The sequence below is a fragment of the Ciconia boyciana genome, chromosome 4 (assembly GCF_034638445.1).
Source record: "Ciconia boyciana chromosome 4, ASM3463844v1, whole genome shotgun sequence".
In the NCBI taxonomy this organism is placed as follows: Eukaryota; Metazoa; Chordata; class Aves; order Ciconiiformes; family Ciconiidae; genus Ciconia; species Ciconia boyciana.
Window position 1 is genome coordinate 74,247,020 of NC_132937.1, and position 19,845 is coordinate 74,266,864.

The 19,845-nt window shown below is 36.9% G+C and overlaps 1 protein-coding gene across 4 annotated transcripts in view; it reads left to right on the forward strand.

The window, feature by feature from the left end:
* LNPEP (leucyl and cystinyl aminopeptidase) overlaps window positions 1-19,557 on the forward strand; it is a 70,096-nt gene extending 50,539 nt beyond the window's left edge. For 3 of the 4 annotated variants that reach the window (XM_072860114.1, XM_072860113.1, XM_072860112.1), the window contains 10 exons: window positions 936-1,067; window positions 5,697-5,857; window positions 8,518-8,606; window positions 10,385-10,565; window positions 11,320-11,476; window positions 12,852-13,036; window positions 13,733-13,894; window positions 14,751-14,891; window positions 15,898-15,979; window positions 16,964-19,554. In XM_072860114.1, the coding sequence (XP_072716215.1) occupies window positions 936-1,067; window positions 5,697-5,857; window positions 8,518-8,606; window positions 10,385-10,565; window positions 11,320-11,476; window positions 12,852-13,036; window positions 13,733-13,894; window positions 14,751-14,891; window positions 15,898-15,979; window positions 16,964-17,095 (1,422 nt within the window). In that variant the 3' untranslated portion in view covers window positions 17,096-19,554. Of the gene's footprint in view, window positions 1-935; window positions 1,068-5,696; window positions 5,858-8,517; window positions 8,607-10,384; window positions 10,566-11,319; window positions 11,477-12,851; window positions 13,037-13,732; window positions 13,895-14,750; window positions 14,892-15,897; window positions 15,980-16,963 lie in introns of all 4 variants that reach the window. The other variant, XM_072860115.1, reaches the window with a different exon arrangement.
* The last annotated feature ends 288 nt before the right edge of the window (window positions 19,558-19,845 follow it).

A 19,845-nucleotide genomic window follows, 5' to 3' on the forward strand; every position in this document is an offset into this window, starting at 1 on the left:
GTTTCAGGCAAGATGTTACTTAAATTCCAAAACTTGAAACTGGAGTGTGTAAGAACCATACATGCTCTCATTAAAATATTCCTTTTAATTTTTTCTTGATCCTTTCTTAGAAATAGTACCAAAAATATAAAGTACACTTTTAAACTTTTCATAATCTATGGCTGCTCATCTGCATTCAGTTGTACATTATGCAAGTCCTCAGATATTTTTTTTTTATTAGTGGCTGTGACATAGAAGCATTTCTATGGAAAGAAAATGGCTTTCAACTATGTTTTAAAAAAGCAAAAAATGACACCTTTCTGTCTACACATTCGTGGCTACTTTGATACTAGAACTACTCACTTACTGCTTTTTTTTAACAAAACATGGCTGTATTTAAACACTGTCAAAATGCACTTGTCCTTCTACAGTCAATTCCAGCCTACTAAGTGTATTTCATCTTTCTCCTGTAATTTTATTTTTTTGATATAACTGCAAATCATATGACTGTTAAACACTGTCTCACAAGTGCAGTTCTGTACGATACAGAAGAGTATTGCTAATGAAATACAGCAGCCAGCAGAGACTTATCAGTAAGAAGGCAATATTTTTGAGATGATATTAATTGGAAAATATGTCAAGCTTTATTAGCCTGTTTTGTAACTCTGCTTTGAGCCTTTGAAACATTAAAAATATTTTTTTCCAAAGCAACTTGGAAAAAAATTCAAGCTGTATTAGCCTTTTTTGTAACTATATTTGGAGTTTATGAAATATTCAAAAAATATTTTTCCAAGGCAACTGAGTGTTAAGGTAATTATTCAAATGATATAATTTGGGATAAAATCTGCGAGCCTCTGCATTACTCTTGTACTGTGAAAGAGCTATAACATGTATATGCTTCAACAAGTTCTATAACTTTAATTTTCCAATTCTTTTCCTTTTTTTTCTCTCTAAAGGGGGCTTCACTTCTTTTGATGCTGAAGCACTATCTCACTAAGGATGTTTTCCAAGCTGGCATTGAGGTATACTTGCATAATCACAACTATGGATCAGCCCAGAGTGATGACTTGTGGGACAGCATGAATGAGGTATCCATCTTTGATACACTGTTCTTGTTTTTTCACTTCTCTAAGAGTGTTGTAAATTTTGATTTATTTCCTTGTTTATGAAAGAAATATGAATACACTGCTGATAAATACTCTGAAGTTCTTCCTCATCATAGTGCAAAGTTCTGTCATATAGATATGGAGGTTCCTGTAGCTTCTAGAACTCCATTTAGTATCATCCCAAAAAAGCACTGAAAGTGGGTATGCACTGCCATGCATATCCACATGCATGGAAGCGTCAGTATGTACATATCCTCTCTAGAGTCGTATTGTTCGTGTGTTAAGACTAGAATAAAAATAGTCATCTTAAATGCAGGACAAAACTTTACTTTCAAGGAATAGCTGAATCCAGCTACTGTAGAGGTCTTGGGATACGCTCTACTAGTGTAACTTTTTCAGTGATGGCTTTTGTTTCAACGAGCAGTGCTGGAATTGTAGGCAAACAGATTGTAGGGGACAATTTAGTTCAGCAGCTCTCAAATGGTAAGGCAGGCATAAGGCTGTGTCTGATTAAAGTGGGTGTGCGGGGAGAGAGCGAGGGCACAAGAAAGCAAGGGCACGGGAAGGAGAGAGCAAGGGAGAGAGACGGCAAACCTGTGGGAGCTGGGGAGGGGAGGGGCGAGAGGGCACATGTGCAGGAGGGGGGAGAGGGGATGGGAGGAGAGCAAGAAAGGCGTGGGGGCATGAGAGCGCAAGGAAGAGAGCACATGAGGGGGAGAGAGTGGGAGGGAGAGTGCAAGAGGGGAAAGTGTGCGAGAGGGAGAGAGTGTGTGCGAGAGAGAGTGAGAGTGCAAGAGAGAGAGTGATCCCAACAAGAAAGAGCTGCTAAATACCCCCAGAGAGTGTCAAGGCAGTTGTATAAGGGAAGGGAACAGATTTTTCTGTGAATGTGTGTAGTGCATAGTATGTATTAAAGTCTCTGAAATACATGTGAGGTTCCCTCACAGAAGCTGAGTGCTAGAGAGGATACTAACTTAATGTTTAGTTTTGGTTCTTGGCACCTACCTTATGATATTTGAACTTCTGCAGAACTGGAGCTGCTGTTAGTTATTGTCAGCTGTCACAGGTAGCTGTAAATTTTTGTGGTTGGTCATACACAGTCACTAGTTTGCCAGCTAGTGATGGATTATTACTGATATCAGGCTGTGACTCTCTTATGACAGAGAACTCTTCAGTTTGTGTAATGATTTCGATAGTTTAAAATAGACTTCCCTCTCTTCAACCTCTGCAAAATGGAGCTTCCTGACCAACCATCTTCAGTCATGCACACATAGAGACCATACCACAGGGAGATGGTGGTAACCACATAGAGTGGCTAGGGAGACCACACAGATGCCTCACATTTAATGTGAGAGCTTAACTGTTACTAGGTGCAGGGTTTAACTGTTACTAGAGGATGGGAAAAGAGTCATTCTCAAAACTTTAGATGACTTGCTTAGTCTGTCTCCCTGGCTCAGAAAATAACTCTTTTTTAAATTATAACCTTACTGTTTGTCCATGGGGTAAGTTAGCTCTTCTGCAAACTCATCAGGCCTCTTTCTCCAGTCTTTTGGAACCTCAGATGTCATCTTTTAAAAGTCAGAAGTAATTGTTAGCAACTCCAGGATTGCTTCACCCACCTCTATTAGTATTGTTAAGTGAATCACATCCAACCAACTTAGTAACATCTAACATTAGAACTCAGTGTGTATTTCCTATTTTAATGAGAAACAACCCTTTGTATTTGGTGCTAATTTAATAGTTACCAAATTCCTGCTGACACCAGGTATTTAACAGCATTATCTGCCAGAAGTTGCCCTTCCGTGTGGAGAAACCTGCCAACTGGTTCTTTAGATGTTTTCTAATGCTGCTTACAATGTTTGCCTTTTCCTCTGTGTCCATTTCTGGCTGTACCTCATATTGGGCCTGAGCTTTTGTTTGTTTTGTGGTTTTTTTGCATGGAAGTGTTACTGCTGTTAATTTTGTGTTTTCACATAGCCTGCATTTTCGTACACTTTCATGTTCCCTTTTTCCAAAGACTCATGGTTTAGCTGGACTGGTCTGGTATTGCAATGAGTTAGTTTACATTTGGGCTTTTATTATTTTGCTTCCCTGAGTATGTACCGAATTTTCTGCACTACTTTCTTTCCACTGATTTTCACCTGTTGCCTCTCTAAATTTACTGAAATGTACTGTCCCTGCATCCATTTCCCTTTGTTTTGGTATCCTTTCTGTCTTAATATTTTTCTTTTTGTATCTTGAATTCTTAGTTTCTCTTGCTTTCTGATGGTCTTTCACCTTCAGATTCTCAGACAGAGTCTGTTAGTTAACAGTTAAATCTAGACAGGCTGCATCTCTGATTACTTTCTCTGCCCTTGGTATCAGAAGTTCATCCATTCTCTGAACTTGATGGAAAGTCTTTGCTCAGTAATATTTTCCCCAAATAGGTGTCTGAATAATCAAAATTATATGAACTAGATGAACCTGAGTGGCTTACACAAAATATTGTGTACTTACCTGATCTTTGAGTTGACTGATACCATTATTAGAGCCTTGGACTCTAGCCAGTGCCCAGATCTGCAAAAAGTTTCTTTCAAAGTTTTATCTTCATAATACAAGAGGCCATATCTCTGGACTTCTTCTCTGTTTTAGATGTGAACTATTTCACTGAGTTTACTTTATGATGAGTAAATCATTAGTATTATCATGTATTTGTATTTTGGTATCCTTTTCAGTTGTTTCCCATATTTATGGTAATAGTAAAAACAAATGTATGATATTCAGCAAATTGACTGGCTCTTTTTCCTTTTGCTCACATTAATTATGCCTAGGCTGAATGGGTTTGAAAATTCCAGCCATCAAAGTGGCCTTTTCTTTGATCATAAATTTTTGCTGTCCACACAGCAAAATGTACACTCATTTCCTAAGTCTTAACCTTCTCTGTGGAAATTGACAATCATAGTTGGAGTGAAGATGAGAAAACTGCATGTGAATTAAGTGAAAAATCTGTAACACAAGAAGCAAACTTTTTGTATACCTTGCCTAGAGGGAAGAATGATGAAGTCATTTTCATGCTTTTATTGGAGTTAGGAGCTGCTGTTCAAAGAAGATATGTCAATAAAATCAATTAATGTCAATAGAATTTTTGTTACAATGAATCTATGAACCTATAATTTCTAATAAATTGGTTTAATTTCAAGTGACTGGGGAGGGTTCTATTTTGGAATAGAATTATTTCAGTGGAGCAAATTTCAAATTTACTCATGTCTCTGTACAGGTTAGACAAATCTTTCTGCTAGCCTTTAGGTGGCTTACAATGTTAGCACAGAAAGGCCGAGATGCGAAACAGGCGAGTTGGCAAGGTGCAAATATTAGACTTAATTAGTTTCTTGATCTCTTAACGTTCTTCTCATCTTGGGTTTGGGGTTTTTTGGTTTGGTTTTTTTTTTTGGTTAGCTGGCATTGATCTCATAGGTTTCTTGGTGGTTTCAAAGTGTAACAGGAAGGAAAGGAAAAGATAGTGGCAAAAGAAAGTGAGAGCATGCATTCAGCACATCTTGGGCAATTTATGAAGGGATTGCATATATTACGTTGTAGTAACAATAATAGCTTGTAATAACTAGACAGAGGAAGAGAATTTAGCCAAGAGTGGGTTTTGGGAGTATGTAAAAGTAAAAAAATATGTAGATTTCAAATTCTATAAATGTTAAACTTTTGATAGAGAATTGCTTCCCTGGAATTGAAACCCCTATTTAAAGTTTATGGTCAATCGCTACATAAATAATATAGTATTTTCCCATGAGGGTAAACTGTACATGTTGTTGTTGGCCTGAACTGAGAACAGTGGGCAGTAAGTTGCTGATGAGGTAAACTAAAGAAAGACACAGTATAGGTTAGTAAAAGTTAAATGTTTGAATAATGATATATTCATTTCCTTATGTTCCTGATGGCTCAACCTAAAACCTATTTTTGTAAGTTGGGGGACATATTGTCTTTTTCAGGTTGGATGATCATCTCTGAGAGATGAGGCAGTGATATGTAGACATTATAAAGTTCTTGTCCCTCAGTGGGGATGCTGTAGTACAAACAGTTCCTGAAAGATTAGAAGAGGTTGGAGGTTGAGCTATGCAAAGGCTGGTAAGTGGGGGGTGGGCAGGGGGGGAAGAGACAGAGTACTTAATATAAAGGATATGTTGTGTTTGTTCTACAAACACCATCATTTTAATTAAATTTATAATATTCATTTCAGAATTAAAAGAAGATCTTTAACCTGAAACACCCACATAATATCAGAATACCGATTAGAAAAGAGAAAGGGTGGTGGGAGCTTGAGAGCTTGCCATAACTTTCTTTTCTGTAACATTCTCTTTTCCATTTTCATGGCATACCAGTTCAACCTACCTGATGTTTCCAATTTGTCTTTCCACTGCTTGGCTAGGATTCCCTCAACTTAAGAAATTAAAAACCACTTGCTCCTCTAAATTGTTGCTTATGAAATTTACAAGCTCGATGTCAAAGTGATTGTTTACAGATGCAGAATCATGCTACTACTTACTTTGTAAGTTAAGGAAGAAGGTTTAAAAATGTTCTCCATTTGCCATTTTCTTGTTATGTTATGATTGTTTTTTACAGATTACCAATGGAACACTAGATGTAAAAAAGTTGATGAAAACTTGGATTCTGCATCAAGGATTTCCTTTAGTCACTGTTGTCCGAAAGGGAAAGATTATTTCTGTACAACAAGAGAAATTTTTGTATCACGTGGAACCAGAAAATTGGACAACAGATGCAAGGTTACTACCTTCTTAATACTTTTTATCCATTAAAATCTACCTGCAGATATCTTTCGTGTATCTTGTACATCTTTCTCACTTGTATTCAGGGGTTCTAGTATTTTCTTTGAAGGCAGGTAGTAATAGAGAATTTGGCACAGAAATTCACACATCTAATATCTGCTTGAAGATCCATGTCTATTTCCAACCAACCAACTGGTAAAAATCTGTGGCTTCCTTTGTAAGCTGAGCTTCTTGTTTGCATCCTTTCCTGAAGCTTTTAAGCTTGAGATGATGAGTTGTAGTAACTAGTAGAATGAATTCTTCAGGTTTTTTAATACCAAAAGGCAGATTTCACAGGTAAAGTTTTCTTGTAATTTCAGACAGTTTTGTGTTGTTAATGAGAAGCTGTAGAAAGGCAGGTTGCAGAAGTTTACAGAAGTTACAGATGCATATGTCTTACTTTAGAGCCTCTGCTCCTTCCTGCCAAAATTCAGTATACATCTTGGGCTTTGTTAGAGGAAAGTAGAGAAGCTAGAACTTTCTTGGCTCTAAAAATTTTAAGATGGCACTAATGCATGACAGCAAATGGTTGAATATATGAGAGGCAATATCCATTGTACCAAAAACTAAAAGTAAGTACATATGCAAATGCTGAAGAAGCAAAAATGTGGCAGTTGCTAATTGTAAAAATGAATTTACTGCAAATATGCCTTATATTATGAACCTTACTGTATTTTGTAACAAACCAAAATATGTAGGTTTGAATCCTTTTGAGATTTTGGTGGTTTTATGTGATTGTTTGAAGTCTTAACAGGAACTGAGTCCTTTGCATCATCTTGCAGAATCAGGCCTGTGAAAGGAATTTGTCTCTTCAAGTGTTGGAAGTTACAGGGCTTTGTTTTATTTTCGTTATGTGGAGGAAGGGAAGTGATGTGTGGGTGAAAGGTAAGGGAAGAAAGGAAGGACTGTTAGGCTTAATTATTCTGTTTCTAGTCTATATCAATTTGGGCAGTGCATGAAAAGCTTTTTAAGAAGAGTCCTCTGTGTGGGTCATACACAGAAGGGGTTCCTGTCAAAATTGGAATGCATATGTGCGACTTGTTTCATCTCACTCGAAGTTGTGTTTTCTCTAAATAGTCAAGTCCTTATCATCATTGTGAGCCACCTTAGCATTAATTCTTCCAGCTTGCAGTTCACTTGAGACAGTCTCTTTGCGGTATGCCATCAATTATGGTTTCTATTACCATGATTTGGAATTTGAGTCTTGTACTTGAATCAACATAAATTGCTTTTAAAAAAAATAATAACACTTGTAAAATTTCAGGAAGACAGAACATTGGACTGAGGTGAAAATAATACTGGCTGAATTTCTGATACAGCCAGCGATTTCCTGTCCATATGACTTTGGACAAGCTACTTAGCATGCTGGAACTGAGGAAGGAGATGTGGTGTCCCTCGGGGGTCTGTACTGGGACAAGTACTGTTTAATGCTTCATCAATGACATAGACAGCGGGATCGAGTGCACCCTCAGCACATTTGCAGATGACACCAAGCTGAGTGGTGCGGTTAACATGCCTGAGGTACGGGATGCCACCCAGAGGGACCCAGATGAGCTCAAGAAGGGGGCCTGTGTGAACCTCATGAGGTTCAACAAGGCCAAGTGCAAGGTCCTGCACCTGGGTCAGGGCAACCCCCAGTATCAATACAGTCTGGGGGATGACGGGATTGAGAGCAGCCCTGCAGAGAAGGTTTTAGGGGTACTGGTGAATGAAAAGCTGGACATGAGCCGGCAATGTGCGTTCGCAGCCCAGAAAGCCAACTGTGTCCTCGGCTGTATCAAAAGAAGCGTGGCCAGCAGGTCGAGGGAGGTGATTCTGCCTGTCTGCTCTGCTTTGGTGAGACCCCACCTGGATTACTGTGTCCAGCTCTGGAGCCCTCAGCACAGGAAAGACATGGACTTGTTGGAGCAGGTCCAAAGAGGGCCACGAAAATGATCAGAGGGATGGAACACCGCTCCTATGAGGTCAGGTTGAGACAGTTGGGACTATTTAGCCTGGAGAAGAGAAAGCTCTGGGGAGGCCTTATTGTGGCCTTTCAATACTTAAAGGAAAGATGGGGACAGACTTTTTAGTATGACCTGTAGTGATAGGACAAGGGGTAATGGTTTTAAACTAAAGAAGGGTAGATTCAGACTAGATGTAAGGAATAAATTTTTTATGATGAGGGTGATGAAACACCGGAACAGGTTGCTCAGAGAGGCTGTGGGTCCCTGGAATGTTTCCATCCCTGGAAACACTCAAGGTCAGGTTGGACGGGGCTCTGAGTAACCTGATCTAGTTGAAAATGTCCCTGCTCATTGCAGGGAAGTTGGACTAGATGACCTTTAAAGATCCCTTCCAACCCAAACCATTCTATGATTCTATGAGTCTATGAAATTTTCCCACTTCTCAACATGGTGGGAATAAAAAAATAATTGCTGTACATGCTGTACATGTATTTTTTTATCATATTCTGATTATATGAGTGAGATTTATACTTTATTATTTTACACAGCATGCAGTGGTTCTAATACTACTAATATATCAAAATACTTAAATGAAAAAACAAAACAAAACAAACCCTTCAAGACAAATAATATGTGTATAATATGTCAGTAAACATTTGCTTTCCTTTGCAGTTATCTGTGGCATATTCCTCTCACCTACATAACTAGTAGCTGCAACTTTACCCATTGTACTAATGCATATTTACTGGACCAAAAGTCAGGTACGTGACTCAAAACTTCAGTAGCAAGTTACTTAAGTGTTATAGATTACTGATCTTTCTGAGCACACACTTGCATAAGATGTAAAGATGAAGGCATATGTAGTACAAAATAATTACAGAGATCTGTAGCCAAGCAGTACTGGTGGTGTTGTCATTAGAGAGTTGGTTCCCTATAGCATTATACGTACAAGTAAACGGCAGGAACTGGGGCAGAAGCACAGGTTTGGCATTTGTAAAAGCCTGTACTCTTTTCATCCCAGTGCATGGACAAAATCTCTCAAACTGCATGTACTTTAGAGAGTGAGTAATGGGAGAGTTGCTCTGTCAGTGTACTGAAATGTTAGGAAGTCACTTTCCACTGAAATATTATTTATTTTCTTTAATAGTATAAGAAAATATTGCATCTGGAACAGATTAAGTTTTTGAGAATGCTGTTGTAGAACTTGAAACCCTTAGATCTTTTCACATAAACTCTCTGCTTTTGCTGCAGTGGCTAGTTTGAATCCTAAATTGCTTGTCTACGGGGTTTTTTTTATTCAGCCTTGTTTTTTACCTTACCAAGTGAATAGTTACTATATGCTTTTATGTAGTATTGTGCTAAAATCACTTTGGCTATCTGTCTCCACTGACATGAACAGTTTTTTGCATTTTATTGAAGCTGGACTGACTCATCGTCTTACATCTGCTCATGTATTTTCTTCTCCCCCATTAAAGTTACTATTCAGTGTGTCTAATTGGCAATTATTTTTAATTCATAAACCTATCTCGCACCTCTACTTTTTGAAATAAAACTATACAAATTTAAAATAAAATTCTTATAGCCAATCTTGACATTTTTACTGTTTACTGATTTCTGTGAACTGCCAGCCCTCTAAAATGGCTTTAGAAGTACTATAATTGAAGTAAATAATTTTGATTTATGTCATTCTGACATTGGTTTTACAAAGCCTTCAAGTTATTCCTGGCCTTTTTCATTTGAGATGGAGTTTTAGAGAAAAATATTATGAATTATCAGAACGGAAAAACAAAGCTGTTTAATTGAATGTGTTCTTGATCTTACTAGAACTAATAGGTAAGTAGCCTGATTTCATCACTTTTGTTTCACCTTAAATGGCCCTGTTGGTGGTCTCATGTTCATCATGCTAATTCCTAACTCACTGTAGAAACTTGGAGGTGGAGGATATGAGAGTAGGAGAGATGTACAAAAGAGTTTGGGGTAGAATATTTACTAAATTTCAAAGCATTGTAAGTGCTATGCAAATTGACATTTTTGGCAGTAGTTATGGAATCAACTGAAATTGAGAACTTTTTCCCAAAGCCTCTGTTCTTGTGTCTAGTTGACTTTGAAACTAGAGTGTGGCCTTTCATCTACTTAATGCCATCTCCATTTCTCTATTTCTGTACATGATGTGTGTAACTGCTCCTTATATATATATGAAAGTGGGCAGAGAGGAGACGGGGTTGTTTGAAAGGAGGACTGGACAGAAGGAGAAAAATTACTGCACTAAGTAATTAACTGCATAGATACAACTCAGGACAGATTGTGATGCTGTTCATTCAATCAGATATAGGAAGAAGGAGGAAGAAGTACAACCTGGAATTTTGGAACCTTCTCGTGGAACCTTTGTACTGGCTATTTATTCTTCATAGTAGGGGGAACTAGTGAGGTGGAAAAGGATTTATTGACTCTCTGGAACCAGTGTACTTCATAGATTTGGATTTGAACAAACAGTTGCTAAATGTTTGTTTCTGCTACTAACTGATTGTGTGTCCATTAGCTGTCATTGAACTTCCAGAAGAGGTGGAATGGATAAAATTCAATGTTGACATGAACGGCTATTACATAGTACACTATGCTGAAGACTGGAAAACACTGATTGATCTGTTGAAAAAAAACCACACTGCTTTGAGTCCTAAAGATAGAGCCAATTTGATCAACAATATCTTCAGCCTTGCAGGGTAAGACTTTTATATTGGACAACATAGTTAATATGTGTTCAAAGTTTTTTCCAAGTCCAAGATCAGACTTAGATTCTAGAGAAGACTGCTTCAGAGAAGTTTTAATTTAGTCTTCATTAGCCTATCGAAACTGTTCACCATTCACTAATATATTTTTTTTAATTATTTCACTGATGCTTCAGTATTGGTGTTAGATGTTATCTTCCTGTCCTTTATAGCAGCATCCATTTATTTGCATCATAAAGACCCACATGATAGCTTCCATTTCTGGAAGACTCTGTTTTCGTTAGTGTCTGATAATCTGCCTAGCAGACTGTTTTCCTGTACTCTGTCAATGAGTACTCCACTTTGGAGAAGTAAGCTATTTGCCTCTCACATTTTTACTGGCTCCTTCTCTTGTCTTTCACCACTGCCGTCAGAGCAAGTGAGGCTGAGCATTCTGGATGGCCTCTTTGACAGCTGCTTCCTGTGTATGAGTACCCTTATTTATGATAAATATTTTCAGACACCATTGTCACACTTTATTACCTATTTTCATTTTTGTTAATTGAAGGCATGTTAGTGGCCATTGTTGCTTTGTTGCTATCTTACTAATGTTATAATATAAAAATCTCTGCATCTAGTGTTTCTTATGTTACTTCCACTATTCACCTATCCCTCTGTTAATGTAATGGAGAGCATCACTTCTGATCTTGTTTCAGGGAGTGCTTTTGTTCTGGAAGCCATTTTAATGTTTGTGTTCATTGACCTATAGTCTAGGAAAAGAGTCTCTGGAAAAGGCCTTTGAGCTGATTGATTACCTTAACAAAGAGAGCAGCACTGCACCACTCACTCAAGCTTTGTTTCAGCTGAGTCTTATATACAGCCTTTTAGAGAAAAAGGGTGAACAACAACTGGCAGCACGAGTCATGGTATGTTTTAGTTTTATATAAATTAAAATTTGAAATAATTAGCTGTAACGTTCTCTATAGTTACATGATCTTTTTAAGTGTTGACTGTTGAACATACTCAGTAATCTCACTAAGTTGGATGGGGATTCTACACAGTTGCCAGTCTTGCCTGCTTTTGTTAAGTAGTAATGATCCCTTACTGAAATGCTAAATTTTTTGGATCGACTTCCACCCCCCAATTTTTTGTAGGGAGTGTAATGCAGTGAGAACACAGTGGTGTCTGGTGATTTGCTATAGTGGCTATAAAGGTCAATGTAGTACAGATATGTAATTAAACAGAGTCCATGATATTTTTCAAGTGCAGAAAATTTATTTCCAAAATTATGAGAGTGGCTGGAGATCATAGATCTAATTGCCTTGTATAGAGGCCATGGAAAAAAACAAAACTATTTTCTGTAAAAATAGGAACACATGAATGGTTGTCATTGTCCCATTCCAGCTGTGTGATAGATTAACATGATACAGTGCTACAGAATTGGCAATGAAATCAACATCATAGCCTCAGTTCTTGCTGAGGAAATGTCTTCTGTTTCTCTGTTTACCTTCTTATTATGAAGCCTCACCTCTATATTCATCTACAGGTTTAAAATAATCCTTGCTGCTTTACATTGTAGAACGTCAGCAAAGGGATTTCATTTAGAAGAAAAATTATTAAATGATTAGGTAAAATAGCAGATGTTTGCCTCTATACTAGGTAAGGGTAATTTGTGAGTGCCTAAGGAAACTTATAAGAAACAAAACCCCACTAGTATAATAATTTTCCTTATTTAGTATTTATTCAAAGGTTTTACAGATCTGATGGGATAAACAGCCCAAGCTGTGGTTTGCCATGCAGTGTCTATGAGGTTATATTTAAGGTCAAGTGTTTCAGCTGAGATGCGGTAGCTGGTCAGGCACCTACCTGTGGTTTTGGTAAGCTACTAAACTACAAACGTGAAGAGTGTTCAGCCTATAGATAAAGCTTGGTTTGTTTGTTTGTGCTAAACTAAGGTGTCTTAACTGTCAGTTGATGGAGTTAAAACATACAGCAGTTGTAGTTAGTTGAGATAGTAAGCTGACTACATACAAGTCTGATCTGTAGCTCGAAGAGTAGTCTTCAGTTTCCATGTGCAATTTAACATGTAAACCTGGCCCATCTTTCAGATCTATGTGGTATCCAATATTTACTGATACACATAAGATATGGTAGATGTAAATTGGAATTGGAATGTAAATTGGAAAACCTATTATTTTTAACTTTCACAGTTCTAAATTTTTAAATTTTTTAAACTATTTTTGTATACAGAAAATCCTCTTGGGAAGATTTAGCTATTGCTAATAGTTTCTCCTCCTTTAGCGTAGAATAGAGCACCTGCTTGGAGATAAAATTGATCAACAGTGTTGGACAGATGATGGGACCCTATCTGAACGAGAGCTCCGGTCAACGCTACTAGCTTTTGCCTGCACCCATGATATGAGAAACTGTAGAACAACTGCCACTGAGATGTTTGAGAAGTGGATGAAGTCTAATGGAACAATGAGGTACCACAAAAACTGGACTTCCACTTCTTTTATTTACCTGTTATCCTGTTACCTTGCCACCATTGTTTTGGGGAAAAAAAACAACAAACAAAACAACCAAACAACAACAAAAAACCCCCCACACCACCACCAACAACTGAATATTGATAAAGCACTTCATTCTGTCTTTTACTGCTCCTCATGTAGAAGTAATTGCTGTTTTAAGATGAGAGGGAGAACTGTGCTAGAATTTAAGACTTCATCTGCAGTCTCATTAAGTGTGACTGCAAAAGCAGCCACAAATTGCTTCCATTTGCATTTCCTAAGCTGCATGCTCAAGGAGGATTACTTAAGTAGCAATGTCAAAGCATACCTTTTTATCTTTCTGAATTCATTCTGCTCTGCATTCATGTGCATTTTGAGCCACAGAAAATTACTCAGATTTTTGTACAATTTACTGTGCTTTCATGTGACTAATAGAATTTGCTTTTTCCCAGTGACTTAAAGTATTAGACTGGCATGAATTCAGTTCAGCAAACTTACAGTAGCTACAGAATTAAATTGCTCAAAAGAGAGGCATCTCTTTCAAGCTAATCTTTTCATTTTGTGACTTTTCTTCCTTCTTTTCTCAGATGAGCATTTTTATGTCCCCCTTTTTTTATTTATTTGGTTTTTGTTGTTGTTTTGTTTTGTTGTTGGTTTTGTTTTTCCCTGTAGTCTGCCTAGTGATGTTATGAAAGCCGTATTTACAGCTGGAGCCAAATCTAGTGATGGCTGGGAATTCCTTCTAAAGATGTACTCCTCTTCAGTTTCTGAAGCAGAGAAAAGCAAAATGATTGAAGCCTTGGCCAGCACAGAAGATGTCAGAAAGCTGATCTGGTATGAAGGAGCCAAAAAGTTGTATGATGCGTAAATTAAAAGCATTAAAATCTTCTTTGAAAAAATGTATTGTCTTTTTTCTATTGTTGAAGAAATTTCTGATTGCTAAAGAAAATCTATCCACATGTTTTGTACAGGCTTCCATAAACATGAAGAGCCTGATATTTTTCACTTAAAAATAATTTGCATAACAGAGTAGCTCAAAAGGCCAAATTCTGCATATGCATAAAGAGAAAACAATTGAACTTAAAGGCTTTGCAGTACTGGTAACACAAAATTGCAGATTTTGTGGTAAAGGTGACAAAATTGGTTGAGGGGGTTTTTGTTTGGTTTTTTTTTCTTCTTTTTCTTTCTTTCTTTTTGTCTTTCTTTCTTTCTTTTTGCCTTTTCTTTCTTTCTTTTTGTCTGTCTTTCTGTCTTTCTGTCTGTCTTTCTTCTGTGAAATTTTGACCTTACATTCTGCTCCAACACCTCTCTATAGACCAAATCGCAGTACTGCATGGAGGACACCAAGGTTGTCCTCCTAGCTGATTCTTGTCACAGCTTTCCTCTCTTAACTTTTCAAAGTATTATGTTTTCTTTTACAAGTTGTTAGAATTTACTTCATCTTTTCCAACAACAATGAAAATTCAGGTACTTTGTTTAGAGCTAAGGTCACTCTGATACTTGGAAACCAAAGCTAAATGTGTACCATGGTTATCAAATAGAACATCGGTGTGTTCCAGATGCCAGAAGTTGCTTGTTGTTTGATTTATTATATAATCTTTTCCATCTAATTCAGGAGTATCAGGAGAATCATGTGAAGATATGAATAGATGTTTTTTTTCTGTTCCTTTTCATATGCTTTGTCTTTTAGGTTAATGCAGAACAGCCTTGAAGGAGAAGTCATCAGGGCACAGGAGCTTTCACGTATCATAGCAACTGTTAGCCAGAGTTTGCCTGGATATTTGCTGGCCTGGGACTTTGTCAAAGAGAACTGGGAAAAGCTTACACGAAAGTAAGGCTGTAGCTTACTTTTTAAAGAAAGTAAGGATGTAGCTGAAACGTCACAATCACCGTGGCAGAAGTACCTGTTTGTTTCTTTCAAGCGCAAGATAATAAATAGTTGGATTCATATAAGATTTGTATTAAAATTGTAATGCCTGTTTTAAAATCTGATTTTACAAAAATAACTTGGAACATAAACTTTGAAGTCTCACCAATAGTTGATGGAACTTTGGAGCCTCCTAGATCCTCATAGTAATTCTAAAAAATCTTGATTTGAATTTCTCTTAAAAGGATGCTGTCTCTAAGATGATTGCTGCAGATGCAGGATATTTATGTGAATCAAATTCATTCAAAAGCAGACCCAGGGGATTCATTCAACATTTATTTTTTCTGTCTTTTTACAGCAATCTCAAAACCTAATAACCAAAAAATCTCACTTGCTTTAGAAATACGTGCTCTGTTTAACTGGCCTTGAAGGGTACCCAGCAGGAAAGCTGGCCTGCGAGTCTCCAAAAAGCTAACTGTATGTGGAAAACTGTGTTTCTAAATCCTAGTTTTATTTCGAACAGCTTCACATTGCTAAAAAAGCTTCTCCTGGATGAAAATTTCTGGTCTAGCAAGCTCTTAACAACCAATATTACAAAATTACATCGCTTGAAATGAAATCGGGTTGCAAATTCAATTACTGTAGAGTTTTGGAATACATACCACAAATACAAGTTTTGGTATTCAGTGTGTGGTGTCTCCAGTTCTTTGAGCTGTGATAGAAGTTTGAAAATTTTCCATGTCTTTTCCTCTGAAGTTCAATTTTCAGAGGCATCAGGGACCTAGAGTCTTGGACTTCTAAGACCTTGTATCTCTTTCGTAAAATGAGATATATAAACTTGAATTCAAGTGCTTTTAATGATTTCCAACTACTAAAACAAAAAAGTAGAAATAAGAATGTGTACATATACTGAACCTGCATCTTAAAGTGGCTCCTAGTTAAAAATAGAAATTCTTTGTTTGTATTTCAGGTTTCACTTAGGCTCATATACTATTCAGAATATCATTAGCTGGTCAACTTCCCAGTTTGCAACAAAGGCGCATCTACTTGAGGTAGGTGGCTTGATCTACCAGAAAGGGATATTTTCTAGTTCCAATGCTGTTTTCATTTAATTGAGGGATGAGGAAAACACATATTATTTCTGTCCTTGAGGCCCTTTTGCAAGGATATACAGCTATTGCTTTCCCTGTTTCACACATGGGAAATATATACATAAACATGTTGAAGATTACATACTGAGTCTGTGACAGAGTTGCATATAGAGTTGAACCTAGTTATCTGTTTATACTGTTTTGTTTTCCTGTTCACTGGAACACACTGCTTCCCAAAATAGTGATTTGATCTAGATAGGATTTTGGTCTAGATTTTGTAAACAAGCTATGCTTTCTGCATCTCTGGAATGTGATGGAGCGCCATAAAAATTGCTTTTGTGTTATTTTTGCTGTCAACAATCCCAAGGAGCTATTGTGGAGGTTGAGTATTGCTTAAGATCCAGTTAACAGTCATTAGAAATCTCTGTTTTCTTCCCTAACAAGGCCTTGAAGTTAATGTATCAAGAATGGTTTTTGGTTTAGTCTAATGTTTTCATTCAGATAATTTGGTAGATATAGTTGTTTATGGTTTCATCTATAGTATTCTAAGTGCTAGCATTGACAATTACAATGATGAGTGGATGTGGAGGTCATTCCAGAGCGCTGAAGAGAGTTGCTTGCAACAATCAGTTCTTTATCACAGAACAAGGCTCCTTTTCCAGAACTTTGAGTACTCTGTGATTCCTCTGTGATGAATGAGTTAAGCGAATGTCTGTTTATTGGTAAAATAATTTATTGAAACCAAATGAGTTACTGCTGCAGTTCCCATGACAAATACTTTCCTTGCATTTTGGGAACTCCTTTGAGAGGTTTGCTTACTGATACAAATAATTCTTGGGAATGGATTTCCTGCAACATATGTGTAGCCTTTGCTTCTGAACCTATTTGTGTGGCCACAAACTTTAATTAAAATTGTCTTTTTCTTTCTTTTCTCTTGCTGTGCAGGTGAAGTCATTTTTTGAGTCAAAATCGGAGGAGAGTTCTCAACTGCGCTGTGTAAAAGAGGCAATTGACACAATTCAGCTCAATATCCAGTGGATGGAGAGGAACTTAGCAAAACTACAAGAACTGCTGTAGTGCGCATAATGCTGTGGTGTGTCAGCCATTTAGGAGCTCTGTGGGCAGTTGCTGTGTTTCTTTTGCAAAAGCCAGGGTGAAACCAGGCATCACTGCAACATTATTTGCACTATTAAGGAGTCTAGATAGCTCAGGGCATGTCTCAGACAAATTTTTATTTTCCTTGGAGCATTTATGAGCAAGATGTAAGTATTTATTCTGAAACTGTTTTCATCTATAGACCAAACATCTGCAAAAATGATTAAATATAATTTTATATTTGAAACATATGCCCTTTCATTTGGAGTTGTGTTGTAGTTTCTTAACAGTGGGTTAACATGGACAGTTAGGGTCAGAAAGAAAGAGTTACCATGAACTGTTACTTCTTTGCAGACTGCTTGTTGAGCAGTAGATTTTTTAATGCAAAACTGCAGGTCATTTCCACATTTGTAGATATAGAAGCTGTTGTGAAACAAAATCATACTTCAGATACGTATGTAGTAGTGGATCTTATAAAGTACACCAGTTTGAGGCAAAATAAATATGGTTCCAATTTGATTTAAGTTTGGATTTTTGGTTTTCACAGTATTCTTTAGCAATTACACACACACACACACAAGGATAATATCTCATGCTAATAGTATACACTTTGATGTATAAAGTGGCTGGGTAGTAGTATGGAAAAGAAAAACCAGATAGCAAAACGAAGTGTTTTAGAAATGGGATTTCCAGAAACACTGATGTGGCCTTGGAACTTTTACTCTGAATTTATTAGACATTTTTGAGAATCTCATCATTAATCATTGGACTTTAACTAATTTTGCTGTATTGATCTCCGAGCAACTGCACCAAATTGCATTTTTACAGGTTGGTTCTTTTGCTAGACTGACTACTGATTTGTGCCCTTTTGATTACTGATTTTTAATTTCACCACTTGTTGCAGAGGGTCTGCAATTAATAGATATGTCAGCCACTTCATTTGGGTAAACTTCTGTTTTTTCCTTGCCTGATAACTCACATATCAGAGTAGAATTTGTGAACATTGCACACTCTTTATAACAGTAGCTTTAGGAAAGCTTCTCACTGAGATTATGAATAATGAATAATGATTTATTATTCTACTGTTGTGATAAACCTTGTGAGACAAATCTTCAAAATCTTTTAAAGAAAAGGATCTAAACCCCTAATGTGCTACATTAGAAAGGCAAAATACCTACTGTACAATCTGCATCTCTTACAAAAGCAGTGAAAAGGCCATTTTTGAAGTATAGCATGTATATACAACACATGCAAGAGTAAACATACCTTTTTATCTGGAGATCTGTTCTATTCATTTCACTACCAATTCACCTTTTGTGGATGCATGCAAGCAGATTCAGACCAGTTGTTATCTTATCATTGTCCAATTATGTGATCAGTTATAAAGTACGATGAAAGCACTAACAATTAAAAGTTGTACTATTTTAATTAAACTAATTTAATTTCAGCTACAGTAAATTCTGGAGAAGATAATAGTTTGAATTAGAGTTAAATTAATGGACTTAATTTGTCACAGGGTAATTCAAATTGAATGCTTTAATTTATGAAACATTATGCAGCAATTTATGAAACAAATGCAGCATTAGCTGTTTATTTGGTTAGCAAAAATTGTAAGCTATGATTGCTTAAGCCATACCATACTTTTCCCATATTTTCAGAATATCTGTCAAAACTCCTGGACAAGAAATTCCTCATTTTCCAGCTCATGTTAGAATTGCAGATGTAATTTTTAACCTTGAAATTATCAGAAAGAATGTTAGACCTTAAGAGAGTGCAAACACTTCTTTGCCCAGAAGGCCCAGAATGAGTAATTTTTACATGCACTGAAGAAGGAACTGACAGTATGAGCATTGAAAATAAATCACACTTCCTTATAAGTTATGGAATTAGAATTGTAATTAAGTATGCTCTTGGAATTTTTGTAGTGACATGAGTTATAGCTTCATTTCCTCCTTTATTTTAAACCTTTTGAATCTCTACAGAAATAGAAGTTCCATCTTTGCATATTTGTGTGTGTATATACATATGTCACCTCTTTTTCTTTCTAGTCACTTCTTCACATTAAATGAGAAGTCAATAGTAAACTTTTGCTTTTCTATACCTTCTATTCCCTCACATGTTTTACCTCATCCCTGACTGCAGTACTGAGGCACATAACATTTAAAATGGAAACTGTGGAAGAAGATGCCATCTTCCTCCTGATTTCTGCTGTGGAATTTAAAAAAATTGCTATTTTATTCAAATGCTTTAATGACGATTATGAGGAAATAGCATGGAGCTGGGTTTCAGACAGCAAACTATACCAAGAAAATCTGGAAAGTTGGGGAGGCTGTGGGGTGATTGTTGAATAATTTTTCATTCTACTATTTGTTGCATATGCATACTTCTGGTTTGTCAGTTGTAGAGATTTTTAAATTATTTTTCTGTCATGGAGTCTCCCACCCTATTAAAAATTGTGCTGGAGTCCTTCCTCCATGAGAAATGCTTGAATATACTCCTCCCTTTCTGAGTATATTGGGAACTGATGAAGATTGGAATGGCTAAGACCTGGTGCGGGACAGAGAGCCATTGCTGACAAGGCTCCATTTTGGACATGGGCTTAGTGTAGGGTGAGGGTCAGGAAAAGGATTAGGGTTCAGTGCAAGACAAAGTGTATAGCCCTAGTGCTAAGGGAGCCGTGAAAAGGCTGCCAAGGGAAGGTGAGACCTGCCAGAAGATTTCATTCTTGGCCA